General features: G+C 38.8%; 1 protein-coding gene and 1 pseudogene across 1 annotated transcript in view; one reads left to right on the top strand and one right to left on the bottom strand.

The window, feature by feature from the left end:
- The window catches only part of WHRN (whirlin), a 162,470-nt gene extending 158,275 nt beyond the window's left edge, over positions 1-4,195 (bottom strand). Inside the window, exon 1 of the mRNA XM_044659773.1 lies at positions 4,118-4,195. Coding sequence (XP_044515708.1) covers positions 4,118-4,195 — 78 coding nt within the window. The remainder of the gene's footprint in view (positions 1-4,117) is intronic.
- Positions 2,881-2,968, top strand: LOC123238423 (annotated as a pseudogene).
- Positions 4,196-21,782: the final 17,587 nt, after the last annotated feature.

Genomic DNA, 21,782 nt, shown 5'->3' with positions numbered 1-21,782 from the left:
ATGGGGTCATGAAGAGCCAGACACGAATGAAACAACTCCACGACAATAACAAAGTTAAGGAAATCCATTTTGTGAAAGGAAAATCATCTGGGTGAGATAGGGCAAGTGAGGCTAGCTGTCAGAAGAAAGCAAATATAATGCAAAGACCATGTGGCACCAATGACCAAAGGGCTCGGGGAATCCAAAGGTAAAAGGCTGTTTTAATTTCTGGAGTGCAGGGAGCTGATGCTTCATCTGAATGCTTAGCTCTCTAGAGGCTTAGGTCTTTTTATTCCACGGGCCTGGGTATCCCATTCTCACAACTTTTTACCTGCATGGTACCAGTGCTCCAGACTTCCTCTCCTGACTCCAATCATCTTGGCTGAATGGAAGAGACATATGCTACCAGGTAGGAGAAGGGAAGGACTGAGGAAACAATAAAAAGCAATAATAAGACACTACTGTAAATAGTGACTTATAGGTTATAAAGGGCCTTCATACCATGCAATAATTTGTTTTTCATAGTAACTATGCAAAGGGCTCAGGTAGGGATTATTGGCCCCAAATTCTGGTAAAACATAAGTTCCTTCTGAGAGAAGACCTCTTCATTTTTTGTCTGTTTCCCCAGTGCCTACCATAGGACCTGACACTTAGGAGCCTTCAATAAATACTTTGATTGATTAATTGATCTTTGTTTTACAGATAAGGATGCTGCAGGGTCTGAGAGCAGATAGTGAAGTAAGGAATAGAAAACAAAGCTTCAGATTTTAAGTTCATAAAATCCATACTTTTAAAAAAGCAACTAGTAAATTACACATTTACAAATAATGTAAATTATAAAATTCATTAAAATATTGAATGATACAATAAGATGGAGCTTTAGAAATTCAGTTTAATCCAATTTGGCGACCATTTATTAAGCATGGTCATGTGTCAGAAACTTTTCAAGGCCCAGGAGATACAGAGACAAAAATAAAATGGCCTTTACTCTCAAGGACTTGGCACTCTCAGCCTCAGCTTCCTCATCTATAAAATTGAGGATTTCTAGGAGGACAAATGAGAACATTTACAAAATGTTTGATAAACCTTAAATGCTAGGTATAATTTTCTATGGCTAAGGGGTTGAAGATGGAATGACTCTTGGGAGTATTAACAAACTAGTTAGATATTTCTATTTTTAAAAAAGATTTCAATAACTATATTTCAATATAATTTTTTTATAATCCTAATTTTTAATTTGTAAATTAAAAAAAAAAACCTTACCTTTCATCTTAGAATCCTTACTGTGCATTGGTTCCAAGGCAGAAGAGTGGTAACTTGCCAAGGAAATATCCAAGGCTAGATTTGTACCCAGGACCTCCTGTCTCTAAGCCTGCTGCTCCATCCAACTGAGCCACTTAGCTATACCCCCTTTTAAAATTTTTTATTTTATACAATTATAAAACATTATTCTGAGGAGGGGTCCATATGCTTTGCCAGTCTGCCAGAAGGGTCTGTGACCACTAAAAAAGTTAAGAACTCCTGATCTAGTCTAACTCCCTCACTTTATAGATGAAAGAAACAGAAGCTCAGAATGGTTGTAGCTTGCTCTGGGTCATCCAGGAAATTCTTTAGTGATAGAGATGGAACCAGAACCCTAGCCACCTAACAAACACTGAGTCCAACTTTCTTTTCTCTATCTTATTGCCTGGCCAAGCAACAAGAAGGCAGAGAATTTGGACTATGGGAGAACACAAGCCTGTGTGGTCACTGGCTAAATAATTACTACAGTATTAGCTTATGCAAGTGGATAGGAAACCAGTGCCAATAATGTGTGTTTATGTAGCAGAATGCAGCAAAAAGAATCTCTTCTGGATGAACCAGCATGCCACCAAAACAGAGCAGCCTGTTCCAAATCAGTCATCACCACATGCCCAATTGTACCACAAAGAGAACAGTGGCCAAAGGAAATTTCCCAGAGAAAGAAGTTCATTGAGTAGGTGAGTCCATGTGATCTTAGTTGGGAGTTTGTTCTTTGTTATTGAATGATTAGCTTTTATTGTGCTTCCCAGAAAGCAAAGAAATTGAGCCTGCAGATTTCCAGGAGGGTAGTGGGTGTTATACAGTCTCCTTTTTCAACATAACTTAATGGAGAGCAAGGACAGTAATTATGCTCAATCTCCTTTGCTTCAATAATCAAAGTGCAGTTGTTCCCATAAGTTGTTAAGTATTAAGTCGAACTAATTTAAATCAAAAAGCCATTGGCTAAGCAGCAGAGGAGTATTAAATAAAGGAGAGAGTCCAAATCCCCCTCTAAAATAACTCTTCCAAGGAACTGCTGATTATCATCCAGGTGGGATACCTGATTAGGATCAAATTGCCCTCCCCATGTTATATACATCATGTCTAAGCTCATTGCAGCAGTGTCTGAAAGGCACCTCAGAAGGCCACATGTAACAAGCTGACTTCTCTGACTTGAGGACAGAGAATGTTCTTAAGGTAAGAGGATATCTAGTGCTTCTTTTGGCTCTACTTCCGAAAGGAAAATATTCTGCAATCACTTCCTGGAAACTTGAAGCTCAGGATCTCTCTCTTATGTGGGTACAAAAGTCTTCAAGTTTTGCTCTGCTTATTTGGTTTCTCCCAGGCAGCCATTGGAACCTGAGCAGCTGCTAACACACATTTCTAGTTGAAAAAGAAAATTCAATAACTATAAGGTGGAGCAGTGGATAGAGCACTGGGCATGGATTTAGGAAGGTTCGTGTTCCTGAGTTCAAATCTGGCCTTAGATGCTTACTAGCTGGGTGACTCTGGGCAAGTTATTTAATTTTGTTTGCCTCAGTTTCCTTAACTATAAAAATGAGATGGAAATGGAAATGGCAAACCACTTCCAGTATCTTTCCCAAGAAAACCACAAATGGCGCTTGCTTTGGCAACACATATACTAAATTTGGAACAATACAGAGAAGATTAGCATGTCACACAAATTCATGAAGCATTCCATAATTTTGACCAAGAAGAACTCAGAAAAACCTGGAAAGACTTACATGAACTGAAGCTGAGTGAAAAGAGCAGAACCAGGAGAACATTGTACACAGGAACAACTGAATGACTTAACTATTCTCAGCAATATAATGATCCAAATCAATCCCAAACGGCTCGTGTTAAAAATGCCCTCTGTTTCCAGAGAAGGAACTGATGGAGTCTGAATCCCAACCAAAGCAAACCTTTTTCACTTTCTTTCTTTAAAATGTTTTTTGATTCACATTCGCTTCCACAAAAGGATTAATATGGGAAAATGTTTTATATGATGACTGCACATGTAAAATCTTTATCATTGCTTACTATTTGGTGGGGATGGGGATGGAGAAAAGGAAAGACTGCAAAACTCAAAATTCCTTTTAAAATGTTGAAAAATTATTTTATATGTAATTGGGGAAAAATGAAATAAAATTTAAAAATTAAAAATTAGGAAAAAAGGGGGCAGCTGCAGGGTTCAATGGATTGAGAACCAGGCCTAGAGATAGGAGGTCCTAGGTTAAAATCTGTCCTCAGAAACTTCCTAGTTGTATGACCCTGGGCAAGTCACTTAATCCCCATCGCCTTGACCTTACCACTCTTCTATCTTGGAACCAATACACAGTATTGATTCTAAGACCGAAGGTAAGGATTTTTTTTTTTAATTAAGAAAAAAGAAAACCCGCAAATGGAATTGGACCTGACAGAAAAATGACTGAACAACAAAAGAAGTCCTGAACTTCAGAGCATAAGAGATGAGAAACAGGTATATATTGGTCATATCCTCTACCCTCAATGAGGTCTTCCCTGACTACCACATTTAGATGGCACTTTGAAGTCAGGGGCTATTACCTCCATACCTATAGGGTAGAAAGACATTCTTTCCTCAATGAACCCATTTCTTGGCTCATAATCTTTTCTCCTTCTGCCTTCATACTAGGAAACTTCAGCATACATACAGCCACACACAAAGTTAGTCATAACCTTGATCTTGCCATCACTCATACAACACTACTTCCATATTCATGAAGTATGAAAATCCCTTATCTGATCACAAACTCTTCTTATTCCAACTGCCCTCTGCCTCAAATCCCCAAATCCCATTTTCTGCTGTTATATTCACTGTCTATACTTAACCTACCAGCAGACAATTGTAGTAGTCTAAGAGTGAGGTCATGAGGGCCTTCACATGGCTGTGTCCTTGGAGACCTGGGGCCATGACAGATGTTGTGAAGATAAAGTTAAGAGGCCTTAACAACAGAAGAGAAAGAGAGTCAGCCTAACTTACCCATGTGACAATTCAAAGGGAAGCAGTCAGAGGTTCCACCAGAGTCTCAGTATTCCAACACTCCTCCATGAACCAGAGAAGGTCCTCACCAGATGTTCTCTTCCACTGAAGACCTCAGCTGACTGCGGACCTTCTCCTTTTAAAGGGATCACTTATGAGTCACTTCCTGTTCCTCCCTCCTAAATTGCATGTCCAATCACAATAGAAAATTCTCATAGACTGCCTAGGGGGTGGGTCAGTTGATTCTGATTCATCCCTCACTCTAGCACACGTGGGTTATGGACCTCCCAGAATTAGAGGTACTCTCACCTTTGGTGATTATATCTGAATATGGGCAGCGTAGACTTAATCTAATTATCACAATCCCCCCTGTGATCATTTGGGAGATGGGTCTCCCCCAATTGATCATTTTACAAAATCATCTTGTACCCATAAAGTTCTAACTACAATAGTTAGAGATAAGAGGTAAGTAGAAGAGATAGAAAAAGAGAGAGAGAGCAAAACCAATGGATATTGTCAAAGTTCAGGGAAAAGTGATGAGGGCCTACACTAGGGTGGTGGCAGATTTGGAGGAGAAAAGGAGTCAGATGTGAGAGATGTCAAGACAGAATTAATAGGATTTGCCATCAGATTGGATATAGGTGAGGAGAGAGAGGAGTTGAGAATGACACCTAAATGATATGCTTCAGAGACTGGGAAGATGGTGATTCCTTGGACAGTAACAGGACCACTTAATTTGCACTTAGCTGACATTTAATAAAGGTTGAATTGAGAATATGCCAGTACTTGCACTCCACTGAGGTAGTCTTTGATAATTCAAGGCTGTCTTCACTTTCTGATGAGAACAGGAGTTCTTAATCTATGGTGCACTGATTGTGAATAAATTTCAAGGGAACAACCAATCAATATTAAGTACCCACTATGTGCCAGGAACTATGCTAATCCTTAGGGATACAAAGGCAAAAGGCAGTCCTTATTGCTTCAAGGAACTCATAGTCTAACTGGGAAGACAACATGCTAACAACTCATGCAAATGAGTTATATAAACAAGTAAACTGGAAATAATCAACAAGGAAAAGGCACTAGAATTAAGGGACCCAGAAATTTGGATGTAAAAAAAATTATGGTGGGCAGCTGAGTGGATTGAGAGCCAGGCCCAGAGATGGGAAATCCTGGGTTCGAATATGGCCTCAGACACTTCCTAACTGTGTAACCCTGAGCAAGTCACTGAAGTCCCATTGCCTATCCCTTATAGCTCTTCTGCCTTAGAACCAATACACAGTATTAATTCTTTTTTTTTTTCTTTCTAAAACCCTTACCTTCTGTCTTGGAGCCAATACTGTGTATTGGCTCCAAGGCAGAAGAGTGGTAAGGGCTAGGCAACCGAATTTAAGTAACTTGCCCAGGGTCATACAGCTAGGAAGTATATGAGGCCAGATTTGAACCCAGGACCTCCTGTCTCTAGGCCTGGCTCTAAATCCACTAAGCCACCCAGCTGTCCCCAACACAGTATTGATTCTAAGATGAAAGGTAAGGACTTTTTTAAAAATTATGAATTTTTTTAACTAATCTCCAACTGAAATCTAGCATATTTGCCAATTACTTAAAAGCATTATTCTAAGGAAAGGTCTCATATTCTTCAGCAGACTACCAAAAGACTCCATGATACAAAAACCTGTTCTTTAGAGGATGCCTCTAGGTGGGGAGCCTTATTTCATAAACACATGAAATGGAGTTAAACTTAATTTCCTCTCCAAGCATGTTGCAAACTCCTTGAAGGCAAGAACTTTGCCTTAATTTCTTTGTATCTCCCTCCCACAGAGCCCATCAGCATGCCTTGCTCATAGGCAGCATTTCAGTAAATACAATTATTTTGCTCAAACAACAGGATGGCAGATGACCCCATCCCTAGAGGACTTCAAGCCAAAGCCCTGGCTGTCTACTTATCAAGAATATTATAAAGGAGTTTCTCCTTCAAGTAGTCAAACTGGAAGAACCCAAGTGACTGAGACTTTTGGAAACAGGACAAGGTGACGCCTTCCTAATTCATCAGCTGAGTCCTCCCTCTTCTTCCACTCCTCCACTCACTTCAATACCAAATGTAAAGTCTCCATGAATGCCTTCCTCTTGGGCTCTGGTTGGGAGGGAAGCGGGTGGCTAAGTATCTCAGGGTGCACAGCTGTTCCGCACCCTGCTCACCGTGGCAAGGTTCACTTCCCTTGCTAATGGCCTTGAATCAGATCATTTGGTTCCAAGTAAAGGCTGATTGCACTGATCTCACAACTGGGGTTTGAGTCTTGATGGCTTCCTTGGGGGGTAGCACAATTTACCCTGATTGCTGATCCTTGATTAGGTGGGACCCTGAGAGCTGTGGAGAATGCTGATGGTAAAAACTGAATGTGAAGGAACTCAGGGTTGTTTTAAGGACAGAAATGAGACATCCTTAATATCACGGGATGAAGGCATCAGTAAAAAAAGAAGTAGAAGTTGCTGCCGATTACTTATTCTCTGTCAGTTACGGTTTAGAAAATTCTCCAGGGCCACATTAGGGAATTTCTCCAATGACCTGTGAAGGCTAAAGGTTCCTTTTTTATTGTTTATTTTTTTTTTTTGGTGGGGGTAGATATATTTTTTCTCCCATTTCCAATTGGAGGAGAAGAACATCAAAAGCATATGGGATCTAAGGATTTAGGTCTGGAAGAGTCGTTGGAGATCATCTAGGCTAGGGATTCTTAACTTTTTTTTGTGGGAAGGACCACTTTGGTAGGCTATGGGGTTCTATGGATCCCTTCTCAGCAGAATGTTTTTTTAAATATGTTTTTACACAGAAGAAAAACATTTGCTCCATCACATGGTTCAATGGGGATATGATTAGGGATGTTGACTTTTAAGTGATCACTCTATTCCATAATAATATGGAAATGGGTTTTGAATCCATTGAATAATATGAAAATCATACATGTAAAATCCAGTGGAATTGCTTATTGGCTCCAGGAGGAAGGAGGAAGGAGGGGAGGAAAAGAACATGAATCATATAACCATGGAAAAATATTCTAAATCAATTAACCAATTAATTAATTTAAAGATTAAGCATGTTTCAAAAATTATAGAATTATTATAAATTACAAATAAATATTATAAAATTAATTTATTATAAAATAAAAGCTTTTTAAAAGTAGTATAAAAATAAAAAAATATAGGGGACAGCTAGGTGGCTCAGTAGATTGAAAGTCAGGCCTACAGACAGGATGTCCTGGATTCATATTTAGCCTCAGGTAAGTTACTTAACCCCAACTGCTTAATCCTTTCTATTCTTCTCCCTTAGAGCAGTTATTTAGTATTGATTCTAAGAGAGAAGGTAAGAATTAAAAAAAAAAAAAGTATAGGATTGCAAAGGAATCTATTATAATAAAATGGTTATCAAGCTATTAAAAAAAAAAGAATGAAAGAAACCACATACACTGTTCCAGGTTGGTTAAGTAACCTTGGTAATGTCCAACCCCTTCATTTTACAGAAGAGAAAACTGAGATTCCCTAGAGATAAAGCAAATTCCTCATAGTTTCCCAGACATCAGATAGCAGAGGTAGGATGTGACAATGGATTCTGAGCTTTTCCCGTTTTGCCCACTAGTCTGGCATCTGCCTAGTCTACTTTGTAGATACTGTCCAACCCTGCTAGGCCCTTCCAAACAGTTCCAAATCCAGGTGCCAAATAGTGGCAAAGACATTTCTAAAAGAAACGGAGCCGAGCTAGGCAACGAATTCATGTCCATCATATGAACCTTTCCATGTTTATTTAAGAACCTATTCAATTTTATTTTCTATTAAAACCTGATATGGTATTCTTAATAGAATTCCTGTCAACAACTAAAATGACGGTGATATTTCTACTCAACATCTTGCTATAGAATCACAGACAAAAGGAACAATATGTACAGCCAATGATCTTCAAGGATCTTTATAGCTTTTATAATCTGTGATACTAGGAAGACTGGCACCAACATGTAACAGATGAATGCATTAACACCAGCTGGAAAATAGTAGATTGGGTTCATTCTGGCTGTTGCCACTTTAAGTATGTGATCCATTCATCACACACACAAGAAAAATCTACAACCCTTTAATATGTATTAATAATAATGGACAATAGTTAGTATATAAATAGTAGTACTGCAAGGCTTACAAAACACTAGCTATGTTATTTCCTTTTATCCTCCCAGTGACCCTGGAGTGCTATGATTATCATGCCCATTTCACAGAGGAGAAAAATCAAGGCACAGAAGGATTAAGTGCCTTGTCGGGGTCATCTAGCTAGTAAGTGTTGGAGGCAAGATTCAAACTGAGGCTTCCCTATCTCGAAGTTGAGTATTCTAAGCACTATACCACCAAATTTACAAAGCTATAATCTGTTATCAGATATGCTATACTTCAGAAAGATGTTTTTCTTTGTTGGCAGTTACAGTATGCCTTGAAACAATCCAAAAGAAACTGGAAGATCATAGATTTAGAGCAGTGATTCCCAAAGTGGGCGACACCGCCCCCTGGTGGGTGCTGCAGCAATCCAGGGTAGTGGTGATGGCCAAAGGTGCGTTTATCTTTCCTATTAATTGCTATTAAAATTTTTTAAAAATTATTTCCAGGGGGCTAAGTAATATTTTTTCTGGAAAGGGGGCAGTAAGCCAAAAAAGTTTGGGAACCACTGATTTAGAGCTAGAGAAGTCTTTATAAGTCATCTGGGCCATCTCCTTGATTTTACAACTAGGTAGCACAGTGAATAGAACTCAGGACCTGGAATCTGGAAGACCAGACTTCAAATCCAGCCTCCTACAAGTCATTTAACCTCTGTTTGCCTTCTTTTCCTTATCTGTAAAATGGAGATGATAAATAGCATCTGCCTCCCAGGGTAGTTATGAGGATCAAATGAAATAATAATTGTAAAGAACTTAGCACTGTGCCTGGCATATAGTAAGCCTTATGTGAATGCTAGCCATTATTATTATTATTACATGTGGTAGAGATCTTTCCCAACTCTGGAGCATGCTTAGTCACCATTCCTGCTAAGAGAAGGTGTAGAGGGTTTGGGGTGAAGCTACTTCTAGCTCGCCATGGCTTAGAGTCTTACAGAGGGAAAGAGGAAGTTCCCTAATTGGCTGCCTCTCCAGAACTCATTGGATAAACAAAAGAGGCAGCCCAACCCTTCCCCAACTCTCCTCCTTTGGGGCTGTGGACTCTTCTGAGCTGATCCAGGCTGGTAGGGAGATGAGTCAGCTACCCTGTCTCCCATCTGGTCTCTATGCAGTCCATGAGCATCTTTCTCTTTTGTGTTCCTTCTCTCCTGATCTTTGGTGAAGGTGTGAGTTTCAGAGAGTCTATAAGTGTGTGGCTGGTGGCAGACGGTGCACTATGAACTTCCGAGCAAAGTTCTCCTTGGTAGAGGGCAAAAATGGGGCTTCCAGCTCTCTCCATTCTCCATATTTAGCTGCTTGGTTTCAGCTCCACAGAATAAGATGTCTTTGCTGCAGGAGCTTCCTTTTTTTGTGTTGTTTTCCCCTTATTAGATTAAAAACTCCTTAAGGGAAGGTATTGTCTTCCTTTTTTCTTATTGCTATCCTTAGTGCTTCATCCAGTGTCTGGCATATAGTAGGAACTTAATAAATGTTTATCCAATTAAAATGAATTGGCAATAACATTCACCAGAGGAAAAGAAGATGAGAGCAGAAGTATCTGCTTTAGGAGCAGAGACCAAAGGGATAAAGAAAGTCAGTCCTCCAAGGAAGGAGGCAGCCTTAGTGAAACTTCATGATCAGCTTCTCATGTATCAGGTAAAGAGGCCATTGGAAAGAAACTATTTGATCCAAGAGAGCCCAGTGCTGAGGTGAAATGTGAAATGCCTAATTAACAACCTTTGGGGCAGCTAGACGTGGTATGGTGGCTAGAGCACTGGGGCCAGTAAGACAGGAGTTCAAATTTGACCTCAGACACTTACTAACTGTTTGATTCTGGACAAGTCAGTTAATCTCTTTTGTCTCAACTTCCTTATTTGTGAAATGGAGATAATAATAGCTGCTACTTCCAGAGGTATTTTTTGTGAGAATTAAAAGAGATCATAATTGTACATCACTTAGCATAATGCCTGGGACAGAGTATATACTATATAAATGTTAATCACTATCATCATCATCATCATCATCATTATTTTTAAATGGTTTCAGATTCCCAACAGATTGTAATTATAGTTACTAGATTTACTAAATTCTGTTCAAATTGTTCTGTTAATGTACTCTGATTCTTCAAGCATTAGCTTTGCTTTTTGTATAGGAATAGATGTCCCATCCCACACTTGATTCATATTGTACATCAACTTCTCTTTTACTTTACCCTTTGGAGAAAAAAAAAAACAAGAGCCATAACTTTATTTTTTTGTAGAGTGAAAACTTTTATTATAATAAATTTAACCCAAATGAATAGCTGAAGGCTCCCCAAATGTTATAGGAGTTACTAGATTTGCTAGCTCCATCTGCTTCTCAAAAACATTAATACGCTTAGCCAAAAAATACTTTTATAGACTATAATACCAGACCACCACCAACAACAATAATAACAAAAAGCAGTAACTTCTTTTTCTGCAATATATCACTGTTTTTTAAAAATCTATTTGTTTGTTACATTAAAATTCCCAGGTAACTCTCTCTCTCTCTCTATTCCTCCCCTCCCCCATTAGAGAAGGCATCATTTGACAAAAAGATATGTGTATATATATAAAATGATGACTTGCTTGTTACTATTTATCAGTTCTTTCTCTGGAGGTGGACATACATAAGACTTTCTTCAAACACTATTTCAGTTTCTATATTTGATGTTCTCTTGGTTCTGTTCATTTTGCTCTTTATAATTTCATGTAGGTCTTTCCATGTTTTGTTTTTAAATTAACCTGTTCATCATTTCTTATAGTGCAGTAGTATTCCATCACAATCATATGCCACAACTTGTTTAGCCATTCCCCAATTGATGGGCATCCCCTCAATTTCCAGTTCTTTGCCACCACAAAGAAAGCTGTTATAAATATTTTAGAACATATAGGTTCTTCTCCTTTTTCCTTGAACACCTTAGGAAATAAATCCTATAGTGGTATTTCTAGATCAAAAAGTGTACACTATTCTATAACTTTTGGGGCATAATTCCAGATTGCTCTCCAAAATGGTTGGATCAGTTCAGAGTTCCACCAATAGTGTATATTAGTGTCCCCTCCAAAATTTTGCAATTTTGTCCTTTTATCATTTTAACCAATCTGATAGGTGTGAGAGAGATCTCAAAGTTGTGAGTTGTTTTAATTTGCATTTCTCTAGTCAATAATGATTTAGAGCATTTTTTCATATGGTTATACATAGCTTTGATTTCTTCATCCAAAAACTGTTATAACTTTTTTACTATAATTAGAATTGGCCCTGGGAGGCTGCAGTGAAGGTTGTTATCAAGCCAATGAGTGTGAGAATGGGTAGTCTAATCCCCTAAATAGAGGTCAAGCTTCTTTAGTAAAGAACCTAATTCAGTGCTAATTATTTAGGTGTAGAAAACAGGCACTGGTATAGTGCTCAGACCTCTAGGAATCTCAACAGCACTGGAGTTTCTATATTAGCTACAGATGAAGGAACATACCCAAAGAGGAAAAGTGATTTGACCATAGTCACACAGGTAGTAAGTGACAAAAGTGAGATTTGAATTCAGGGCCTCAAACTCCAAAGAGAAGCCTGGGTATGAACCTTGCTTCTGACTTTGTGACCTTGGAAAATGGAATAAAAGCATGCTTTCAGCCTCCACTACCCAGGGTGGTCAATGGAATCTTGTACAAATTTGCAAACCTTGGAGTGTTCTTCAGGGAGTTCTAAAAGTCTTAGTGCAGTTTTAAGCTCTTATAATAGTTTTTAGGATGCCCCATATGTCTCCGTATACATATACACATATACATATATGTAGGCATATATGTATAATATATATTTATATACAAAAATATATGTCACCTATTATTATAGAAGGAAAAACAAGGCAGTTGCTTGCATAAGAATGAGTGACTAAGGACTACTCATCCTCCCTTTTGAGGCCATCTCTGCAGCTTTTGGATAGATGATTGCAATAATAAAGTCATTGTGAAATGTTTCTCCAGCCAAAGAGGAAAGAAGAAGCTCTGAGGATGAATTCTGGGAATAAGCCCAGGATATCATGCAACTGGCATGCATGATAGGAAAAGCCTAGTGCCCATCCTCATACAGGTGAATTTAGACTATTCTTTCATCCCTCAGTTGCCCTTAGATTTTCAGTTCTATCTCCACAAGGACAGTTTTGAGCAAAATCATGAAGGAAGTTAATCTATTTTTTTGGTTTTGTCTTTAATTTAATTGAATTTCTCCCCCAATTACAGGTAAAAAACAGTTTCCAACATTTTAAAAAGAATTTTGAAACTCGAATTCTCTCCCTCCCAACCTCCAAAGATGATGAGCAGTCTCATACAAATTTTTACCTGGGCAATCATGTAAAATATTTTTCTATATTAATTCTTTTTATAAGGAAACTCAAACAACAACTGAAAAATTAAGAAAGTGAAATCAATTTTTAAAGAATATTATCTGATTCCTTTTTTTCACTGTCCTTAGTTACCAGATAACAACAATTTCCCTATGCCATTCCTAGTTGCCCAAAGACCCTCTAGTGTGGCACCTTACTAAGACTATGGGCAAATCCTATTCTGGGCTACAATTTATTTTACCTGTAAAATGAGGGATTTGATCTAAAATTACCTTTAAGGCCTCTTCTAGTGCCAACATTCCACGTTCTAAGGTTATTTTTATTTCCCCAGCCTTAACTTTCTATGAACCATGTATCTCCTCTTCACCAAAACTTTTAAGCTTTGGCAAGTGACTAGGGTCAGGAAAAGGGGAAGAGAATAACAATTGATATAATACTTATATAATATCTACTATGAACCAGGCACTATGCTAAGCCTTTACAAATATCATCTCATTTGATCCTTTTAACAACCCTGAAAAGTAGATGTTGTTATTATTCCCATTTTACTGTTGAAATTGAAGCAAACAGAGTTTAAATGACTTGCCCAGGGTCACTCGGCTAGTACGTGTCTGAGTTTGGATTTGAACTCAGGTTTTTGGGACTCCAGGCCCAGCATTTTTTCCTTTGTGCTACCCAGCTGCCTAACTTTCTAGAAACCATGCATCTCCTCAGAAAAACTTTGGCTAAGAAGAACAGAAAATGGTACAAAGTAAAGAACTAATTTTTCATTTTTGTTCTGTTCATACTTACATATATGTTTTTTCATATGCTGTTTCTCATTCTAGAATATTAACTATTTTATTTGTTTTCTGGTTTGTACATGTTATCATGCAAAATATATTTCTATATTATTCATTTTCGTAGGTGAATAATCTTATAAAACCAAAAACCCAAATTGTATACCCAAGTAAACAAGTGATAAACCATAGTTTTCATCTGCATTTCCTATTCCAACAGTTCTTTCTCTAGAGGTAGATAGCATTCTTTTTCATAAGTCCCTCAGAATTATCCTGATCATTGTATTGCCATTAGTAGCAAAGTCTATCACATTTGATCGTTCCACAATATTTCAGTTACTATGTATAATATTCACCTAGTTCTGCTTATTTCACTCTGCATCAGTTCCTGTAGGTCTTTCCAGCTCTTTCTGAAATCATCCTGTTCATCATTCCTTATAGAACAATAGTATTCCATTACCATCATATCCCACATTTGTTCAACCATTCCCCAATTGAGAGATATCCCTTTAAGTTTCCAGTTCTTTGCTACGACAAAAACTGTAGCTATAAATATTTTTGTACAAACAGATCCTTTCCCATTTTTAAAAATCTCTTTGGGATACAGACCTAGTAGTGGTATTACTGGATCAAAAGGAATGCATTCCTTTATATTCCTTTGGGCATAATTCCAAATTGCCCTCCAGAATGGTTGGATCAAATAACAATTCCACCAGCAATGCATTAGTGTCCCAATTTTGCCATATCACCTTCAATATTTATTATTTCCCTTTACTTTCATCTTAGCCAATCTGGTTGATGTGAGGAGCTTTCTCAGAATTGCTTTAATTTGCACTTTCCTAATCAAGATGGATTTAGAACATTTTTTCCTTTGATTATTGATAGCTTTGATTTCTTCATCTGAAAACTGCCTATTCATATCCTTGGAGCATTTATCAATTGGGGAATAACTTGTATTCTTATAAATTGACTTAATTCTTTATACATTTGAGAAATGAGACCTTTATCAGAGAAATGTGTTGTAAAACTTTTAAATGTAAACTCTTTAAAGAGATGGACTATTTCATTTTTGTGTTTGTGTTCCCAGTACCTTGAAAAGAGTTTGGTATATAGTTGGTACTTAGCAAAAATATGTATTAATACTAATATCAATTATTATTAATAATGATGTAGTAATTAATATTAATTGTGTGTTGTGTATTAATATTAATAATATGTGTTTTATAAAGATAATGTCTTACAGTGTGACTTCAATACTTCTTGGATCTGTGTTTTGAATATCTCTTACCTTCTCCTCTCTAATTTCCACCTTAATCATGAAAAAAGTTCTTGATGGGTGCTGACTTCCTAGTGAGAAGCCTCTCTATATTTAGCTAAGCCAGTCCTTAGATGAGAAGAGAATTCCTTGCCTGACTATGCTGAAGCCTTTCCAATTAGGCTGACGGTACCACAGCTTCAGCTCTTCTCTCACAGCCTTCTAGAACTCTGTTTCTTCCACCACTTCAGGTGAATGATACTGACTCCAAACGAAAAAAGGTAGATATTCTAATATAAGGAATTCTTTGTTAGATTCAAGAAGACTTTTGAGATAAAAGAAGCTAGTCCCCATTTCAGAAGTGGGGAAATTGAGGCTCAGAAGGGTTTAGGTGGCTTACAGTAGGTCTCACAATAAGTAGGAAAGACAGAAATATAACCTAGATTTCCTGTCTTCTGGTTTAATATTCTTTCCATTATTGCCCTAATCCCAAAGAAGATAGGAGTTTCAGATATATAGCCTTGAGGAGGAGAGAATTTTACTTGGCAGAAGGATATTTCTGAGGGTTCCTCAAATCATACCATACAAGTGCCCTCCTTCTCTGCCTATGTATGTAACGTTGTCATTTCTTTGCATCAATGGACTTTTTATGCCATCTAGTCTTGGTTCTCACAGTGTCTGGTTTCCCATCTTTTCCTAACAAATGACCATTGAAGTAGAAAGTGTCTCAGTGAGGGGCCTACATGGGGATAGTAGGATATGATAGAATTTAGATTGAAGATGACCTTGAGATCCAACTAGCTCATTTTAAAGATAAAGAATATGGAACCCAGAGAGGTTAACTAACTTCCCCAAGGTCACACAGATCCTAAGTGGAAGAGCTGGGATTCAAATCCAAGTCCATTAGACTGTTTTTTTATATCATACCGCCTTGACTTTCTGAGAGGGCAGCATTAGCCAATTCTTTCTGTTCTGACCCAAAGGTCCAACTCCTATACACACACACACACACACACACACACACACACACACACACACACACATATACACACTGGAGTGGGAAGACTGTATGTATTGGAACTGACCATAAGAGACTGACAGCCCAATAAGCTTAGGCTGGTTTTTCCTCCATATTAATTTACTCTCTAATGACCTTGTATCATCAGAATAGAAACCCTTTAAAACTGAACAATTACATTTGACTCAATGGTTTCAGAGCTCTCCAAGGGAATTGCTTTGTCAATAATTCCTACAATGTCTGCTAATACAGAAAAGAAAATTCTGGACCACCCAGCTCCTTGATATCAAGGCTATTGCCTGGGTTATTCAAGGTAGAGCTTTGAAATGCAAATACATGAATTTCATTAGGGAGGTTGAACTACTCCTTTATTAGTTCTAAACATTAAATTTCTGATTTGGTGGTTCTCTTTTAAGCTTTCTTTTGAAGTTATTTAACCCTATCTCCCTTCTCCCTAGGTTGCTAGACTAGGGCATTCATGGAATCTTAGAGATCAAAGAAAACTTAGGTCAGGGGATGTCAGTTTGGAAAGAACTTTAGACCTTTTGACCAGGAATCAATCCTTTGAGAGGAACCAGTCAATCAACTAGCACTAGCCTGCTATGTGCAAGTGAAGGCACATTGTGGTGGGCACTGGAAATATAAGGGGAGGAAAAAAAGCAGTCCATGTGCTTAAGCTCACAGTCCAAAGGGGAAGGCAACATGCAAACAACCATGCACAAATGAGATCTATACAGCATAAACTGGAGATGGTCTCAGAGGAAAACATTAAAAAGAACTGGAAAGACTTCTTGTGGAAGGTGAATTTTAGCTGAGACCTGAAGAAAGCCAGGAGGCAGAGACAAAGAGGAATAGAATTGAATGCTTGAGAGATAATAGTAAAAATACACAGATGGAGTGTTTTGTGCTAGGAGCAGCAAGGAGGTCAGTGTCACTGAATCAAAGAGAACATGAAAGGGAGACAAAGATGGAAATGGGCCAGGTTATGAAGGGATTTAAAAGCTTTTGGTTCTGGAGGCAACCAGGAGTTGATTAAATGGGGGCAGGGGTGATGTAGTGAAATCTGTACTTTAGGAAGATCTGTTTGACAGCAGAATGGAGGCTGGATTGGAGAGAATCAAAACAAGGAGACCTACTTGAAGGCTACTGAAATAGTCTAGGGGTGAAATGGTGAGGGTCAGTACCAGAGCAATGGCAGAGTCAGGAGAGAAGGGGCCTTGGAGACCCCAAGCCTTGACAAATGTTTGGATGGGTGGAGGGAGAGTTAAAGAGTAAGCAGCTGAGGATGATACCTAGGTTATTGGGAAGATGGTGGTGCCCTGGATAGTAAGAAAGTAAGGAAGAGAGGAAAGTGGGGAGAGGGAATAATGAGTTCTCCTTTAGACATGTTGAGTTTATAGAGCTAGAAGGGACCTTAGAAGTCACCCCATACACTCCCTCATTTTGCAGATAACAAAACTAAGACCCAGAGAGGTAGGTGACTTGCCTAAGGTGACATAATTATTTCATCCATTTTAAAACAGTGATGAAGTATTTTCTGTGAGCAGAGAACTGGAAGGACAGGGGATATGATAGTTAGATGAGATTTTCCATAATACAGCTTAGTCTAGTAGGGAGGTAAGATGCGAATATGTAACTATAACATATACTATTGTATGGCAAGCATTTAACGGGCAAAAAACAAAGCACAACATGAAGTTTGAGGGGAAAAGTCAGAGAAACCTACAGAATAACCATGACATTAGAGTTGTTTTTCAAAGATATGGTCGGTCACCCAAAGAAGGTCACCCAAAGTAGATTCCTGGGGGCTCAGGCTTGACCTGGATGGATTATGACTAATCAGCCATAGAAAGGGAATGCAGGTCACATCCTCCTCTCTCTGAAAAAGTTAGTTGTGGGGCTCCCCTGCAATATAACCACACCTAACATTATTTCCCAATGCTGCCCTTGTCAGGCCTTTCCTCAGATAAATGTAAGCTTCACTCTCTCCCCACCCATCCCCTTCTATGCTTCATGGATTTCTTGAGACAGTTATAATCTAGACATTCCCTGGGCACCCACTGAGGCATCTACAAAGGCGCCTTTGGGAAACTTCATTTTTCATTCCACCAGAACTCTAGAATATCTAGCCTTTTCTTCTGAAGGGGAAACTCAATCTCCTGGGAGAGGAATTAGATCAGCAAGTATCTATTACTGTTTCCTCTGTACCAGAGTGTTTTAAGCCCACGAATTACAAAAGAAAAGCAAAAACAATCTTTACCCTCAAGGAGCTTATATTCTAACAAGAGATAACATAGAATAAATAGGTACATATAAGACAAAGAGTGGAAAGAAGGTAATCTTAGAAGGGAAGGCTCGAGTAGTTGAAGGAAGGCCAAGAAAGGCCTCCTGCAGAAGATGTCTTTTGAGATTTCTAGAAGGAAGCTAAGGATTCTAAAAGGGAAAAATGAAAAGGTAGCATTCTAGGCAAAGAGATGACCAAAGAAGGTTGAGAGATAGTTGATGAAGTTTTGTATAAGAGGAAGAGCATGTAGGCTGGTATGTTTGGATCTGATTCATAATGTGGAGGAAAATCAAGCATGTCAGAATCCTGAAAAGGAAGGAAGGGCTGCTGGGTTGTGAAGAGCATTGAATAATAAAGAGTGTCACTCTCCCTTTTTCATTTCAGATGGAACAGAATGAGGTTCACAGAACAGCATGAGCAGGCAAGGATGGGTTTGATCTGTTTGTTTCATCCCATGACAATATTTTTTGCCCCTAAACCTATTTGGAGAACTTTTTTCTGTCAAGAACACTACCAGCTTTCCAGTCACCCTGGTTCACAACTCTGACATCCTCTGCTATTCAATTTCGCTGCCTCTTTATATCCATTTCCTGGCCAAATCTTGCCATTTCTCAAATCCACAAAACATCTTTTCTGTTTCTTTCCACTTGCATAGCCATTTCCCTCATTTAGGCCCTTATCACTTCACCCCTGGACTGATGAAAGAGTCATCTTTAAATGTGGATGTTTCTCTTCTTCTAGCTTGCCCTTCACTTCTGTTTTTGCATTCCCAATCTACAGAGAATTCTAGCTTTACATAAGTGGACAGTTTGGTAGACTTCTATGTAAAGTGGAAGGAGGGAAGGAGGCAGGAAGAGGGCTGCTGTGGTCAGAGATAGAGGGGTCCAGCATATGGTTCAAGAATACATGGGGGCCAGGGACAGACCTAGACAGGAGAGGACAAGCAACATATGGAGGCAGGTGGGGCAAAGCTCTCACTTGATAAAAAAAGGTCTCAAGCCAGGTTTGGATCCATCAAAGTCTCTTTTTCTGCTTTCACTTGGATCAGTATTTTTTAGGGTTTTTCAAATGCTTGTGGAGGAGGGGGAGGCCACAGAGCACCAAGCTGAAAGGCAAAAGCTCAGAAAGCATGGTACAAAACAGTAAAGTAAGTGTTTTTTTTTTTAATGCAAATTTCTTTAAGAATTTTCTAGGTAAAGTCAAATGTGCATAATGTAAATTTATGTAAAGCAAGAGCCCTCTGTATTGTTTTCTTTTGTTTCTTTGGTGAGCCTTGCCATGGCAGATTCAAATTTTTCTATTCTGCTCATTATTTTTTGCTGTGCAGGACATAAATTTAGCTCTTATCATTCTCATTTTTCTTTTAAACCACTCTGGAATAGTGTGTTTGGTTCGATGTTCTCCTCCCATTCCTCGGGGCCCTCTATCTCCTCAAGTGTTGGATAATTTTCCCTTATTTTGCAGTATTTATTCATAAATGCCTGAACTTGTTTACTAGAGCTGGAGGCCATATGTTGTTATTATTTTTCCTGTTGATGTGTGTGTTTATGTTCAAGGTCTTTGAGATTTCTTCTTTCTGAAATCTTCGATACTTTCACTTTCCCTCTTCACTCCCTCTCCTTATTTTTCTTATCACTCACAACTTTCTAATTCCCTCTTCTGTGACTGTGGTTTCCAAAGGGTTTCAGCCTTCTCCCACAGTGGGTAATTTATTGTGGTCAGAACTGGCTCCATTTTGGTTTGATAAGGTTATTCACTTACAAAAATGAATAACATGGAAATATGTTTGGCATGATAATACATGTATCACCCAGATTGAATTGCTTGCCAGCTCCAGAAGGGGGGAAGGAAAAAAGAGAGAGAGAGACAATTTGGATCATATAACTTTGGAAAATTTCTGTGGAAATTTGTTGTTATAATAATAATAATAATAATAATAATAATTTTAAAAAGAACTGGCCCCAGGTGGATGTGGGCTCTTTCCCTCAGACTTGGTGGAATGCTGCACAGCCCCTCATATTCACATTATCTTGTCCTGGTGAACCATCCCACTCCCTCTGTTCCTCAGTTCTCAGTTAGCCTGCAACTAACATTTTAGAGCCAGTTTTCTCCAGAACCAGCATTTTAGAGGTTCATAGCACTAGTGCTTCTGAGTTGCAATACCTTTTAGTTTTTTGCTCCTGAAGGACTATGGCCAAACCAGCTACTGAACCCTGAGCACATGTCTGCAATCTGGAGCTGAAGCCTCTGAGGTACTGGAAAAGGGAGTGAGGACTGGGGTGCTGGGGTGCAGTGTTCATGAGTCTGCTGGCACAGCCTTGCTACTGGTGGCATGAAAGGTGGAAGAGGGTGTGGAGTGAGCTCAGGGTCAGTAAGCATCAGTTCCTGGATACTATTTATTCTTTTAACCTTTTGAATTCTAGGTATCCTAGGCCCTTCTGGAGGCAGCTAAAGTTGCTTTATCTTTGGTACATAATCTCTACTTTGGAGATGTTTGAGAGGATGTGGGTGTTATAGCCAAAAAAGCTTATAGAAATATTATAGCTTATAGCTTATAGTTTATAAGAATATTATGGCCAAAAAGCTAAACTTGGCAATTAAGCAGGGGGTTTTGGATAACGTCATGCCCAAGCGGGTCAGTTATCTCTCTGACTCAAGGTTCCAGGGACACAACTCCTGGCTGACAGCCCAGGGACACAACTCCTAAACGGAACAACCTTGAAGATTAAGAATCATGTCCTGTGGCACCTGAAAGCATCCCCTACTCCCTCTATCTAACTATTAGCTCACCCTAAGACAAAGGCACCTATATCCTAGAAACATATATATTTCCTCTTCTGAATGCATGCTTCAGGACTCTCTTTGCTGAGTTTCCCCAGTGCGTACTGGCAATAAAGCTTTCTCCTGCTTTGATTGCATTGTCTCGTGTGTTCCTCTGGAGGCCACCCATATTGAACCCTAACATGGGGATTGGAAAAAGTGTCTATTCTGCCCTCTTGCTGCTCATATGTCCCAGATGTCCCTGAAATGGTCTCTTAAAGAGACCTCTTGACTCAAGTCTCTCTCCACCTCAAATGATCCTCCATCCAACTGGGTAAATTCTTTAGGTTTTAGTTTGTTAGGACAGAATGTAATCAGTTTGGAGCATTGAGAACTAGAAGGAATGGGTGAAAGTTTCAGAGGCAAATGTCTCTGTGTGAGGAAATGGGCAAAAGGCACTTTCCCTACAGAAAAGATGCAAACCAAACATCTTCAGATCCACCAGAGAGAAAAGGGAATGATTCCTGCAAGTACCTACAGCGTGATAACACTGTAGACAAAAATGAAAACAGTACCTGTCCTCAGGTAGACAGCCTTACTCTTGTTTATGATAACCATTTATGACTCTTCCCAGATTCCTGTTAAGATAGTGGCAGCTTTTTAAAATATTTTTCCCTAGTGTTTAACAGTTTAACAGTTTAACAAATGTTTGCTGACTGATTGATTGATTGAAGCCCATGGACCTGAATTTAAATCTGTGTGACCCCCTGGCAAGTGACTCTGTCTCTTCCAATATGAGTTTTTTCCCACAAAATGAAGGGGTTCCACTAGATCAGTGGTTTTCCCAAACTTTTTTGGCCTACTGCTCCCTTTCCAGAAAAAAATATTACTTAGCGCCCCCT

This window comes from Gracilinanus agilis, chromosome 2 (genome assembly GCF_016433145.1).
Source record: "Gracilinanus agilis isolate LMUSP501 chromosome 2, AgileGrace, whole genome shotgun sequence".
NCBI lineage: Eukaryota > Metazoa > Chordata > Mammalia > Didelphimorphia > Didelphidae > Gracilinanus > Gracilinanus agilis.
This window is presented reverse-complemented; position numbering and strand designations above follow the sequence as displayed.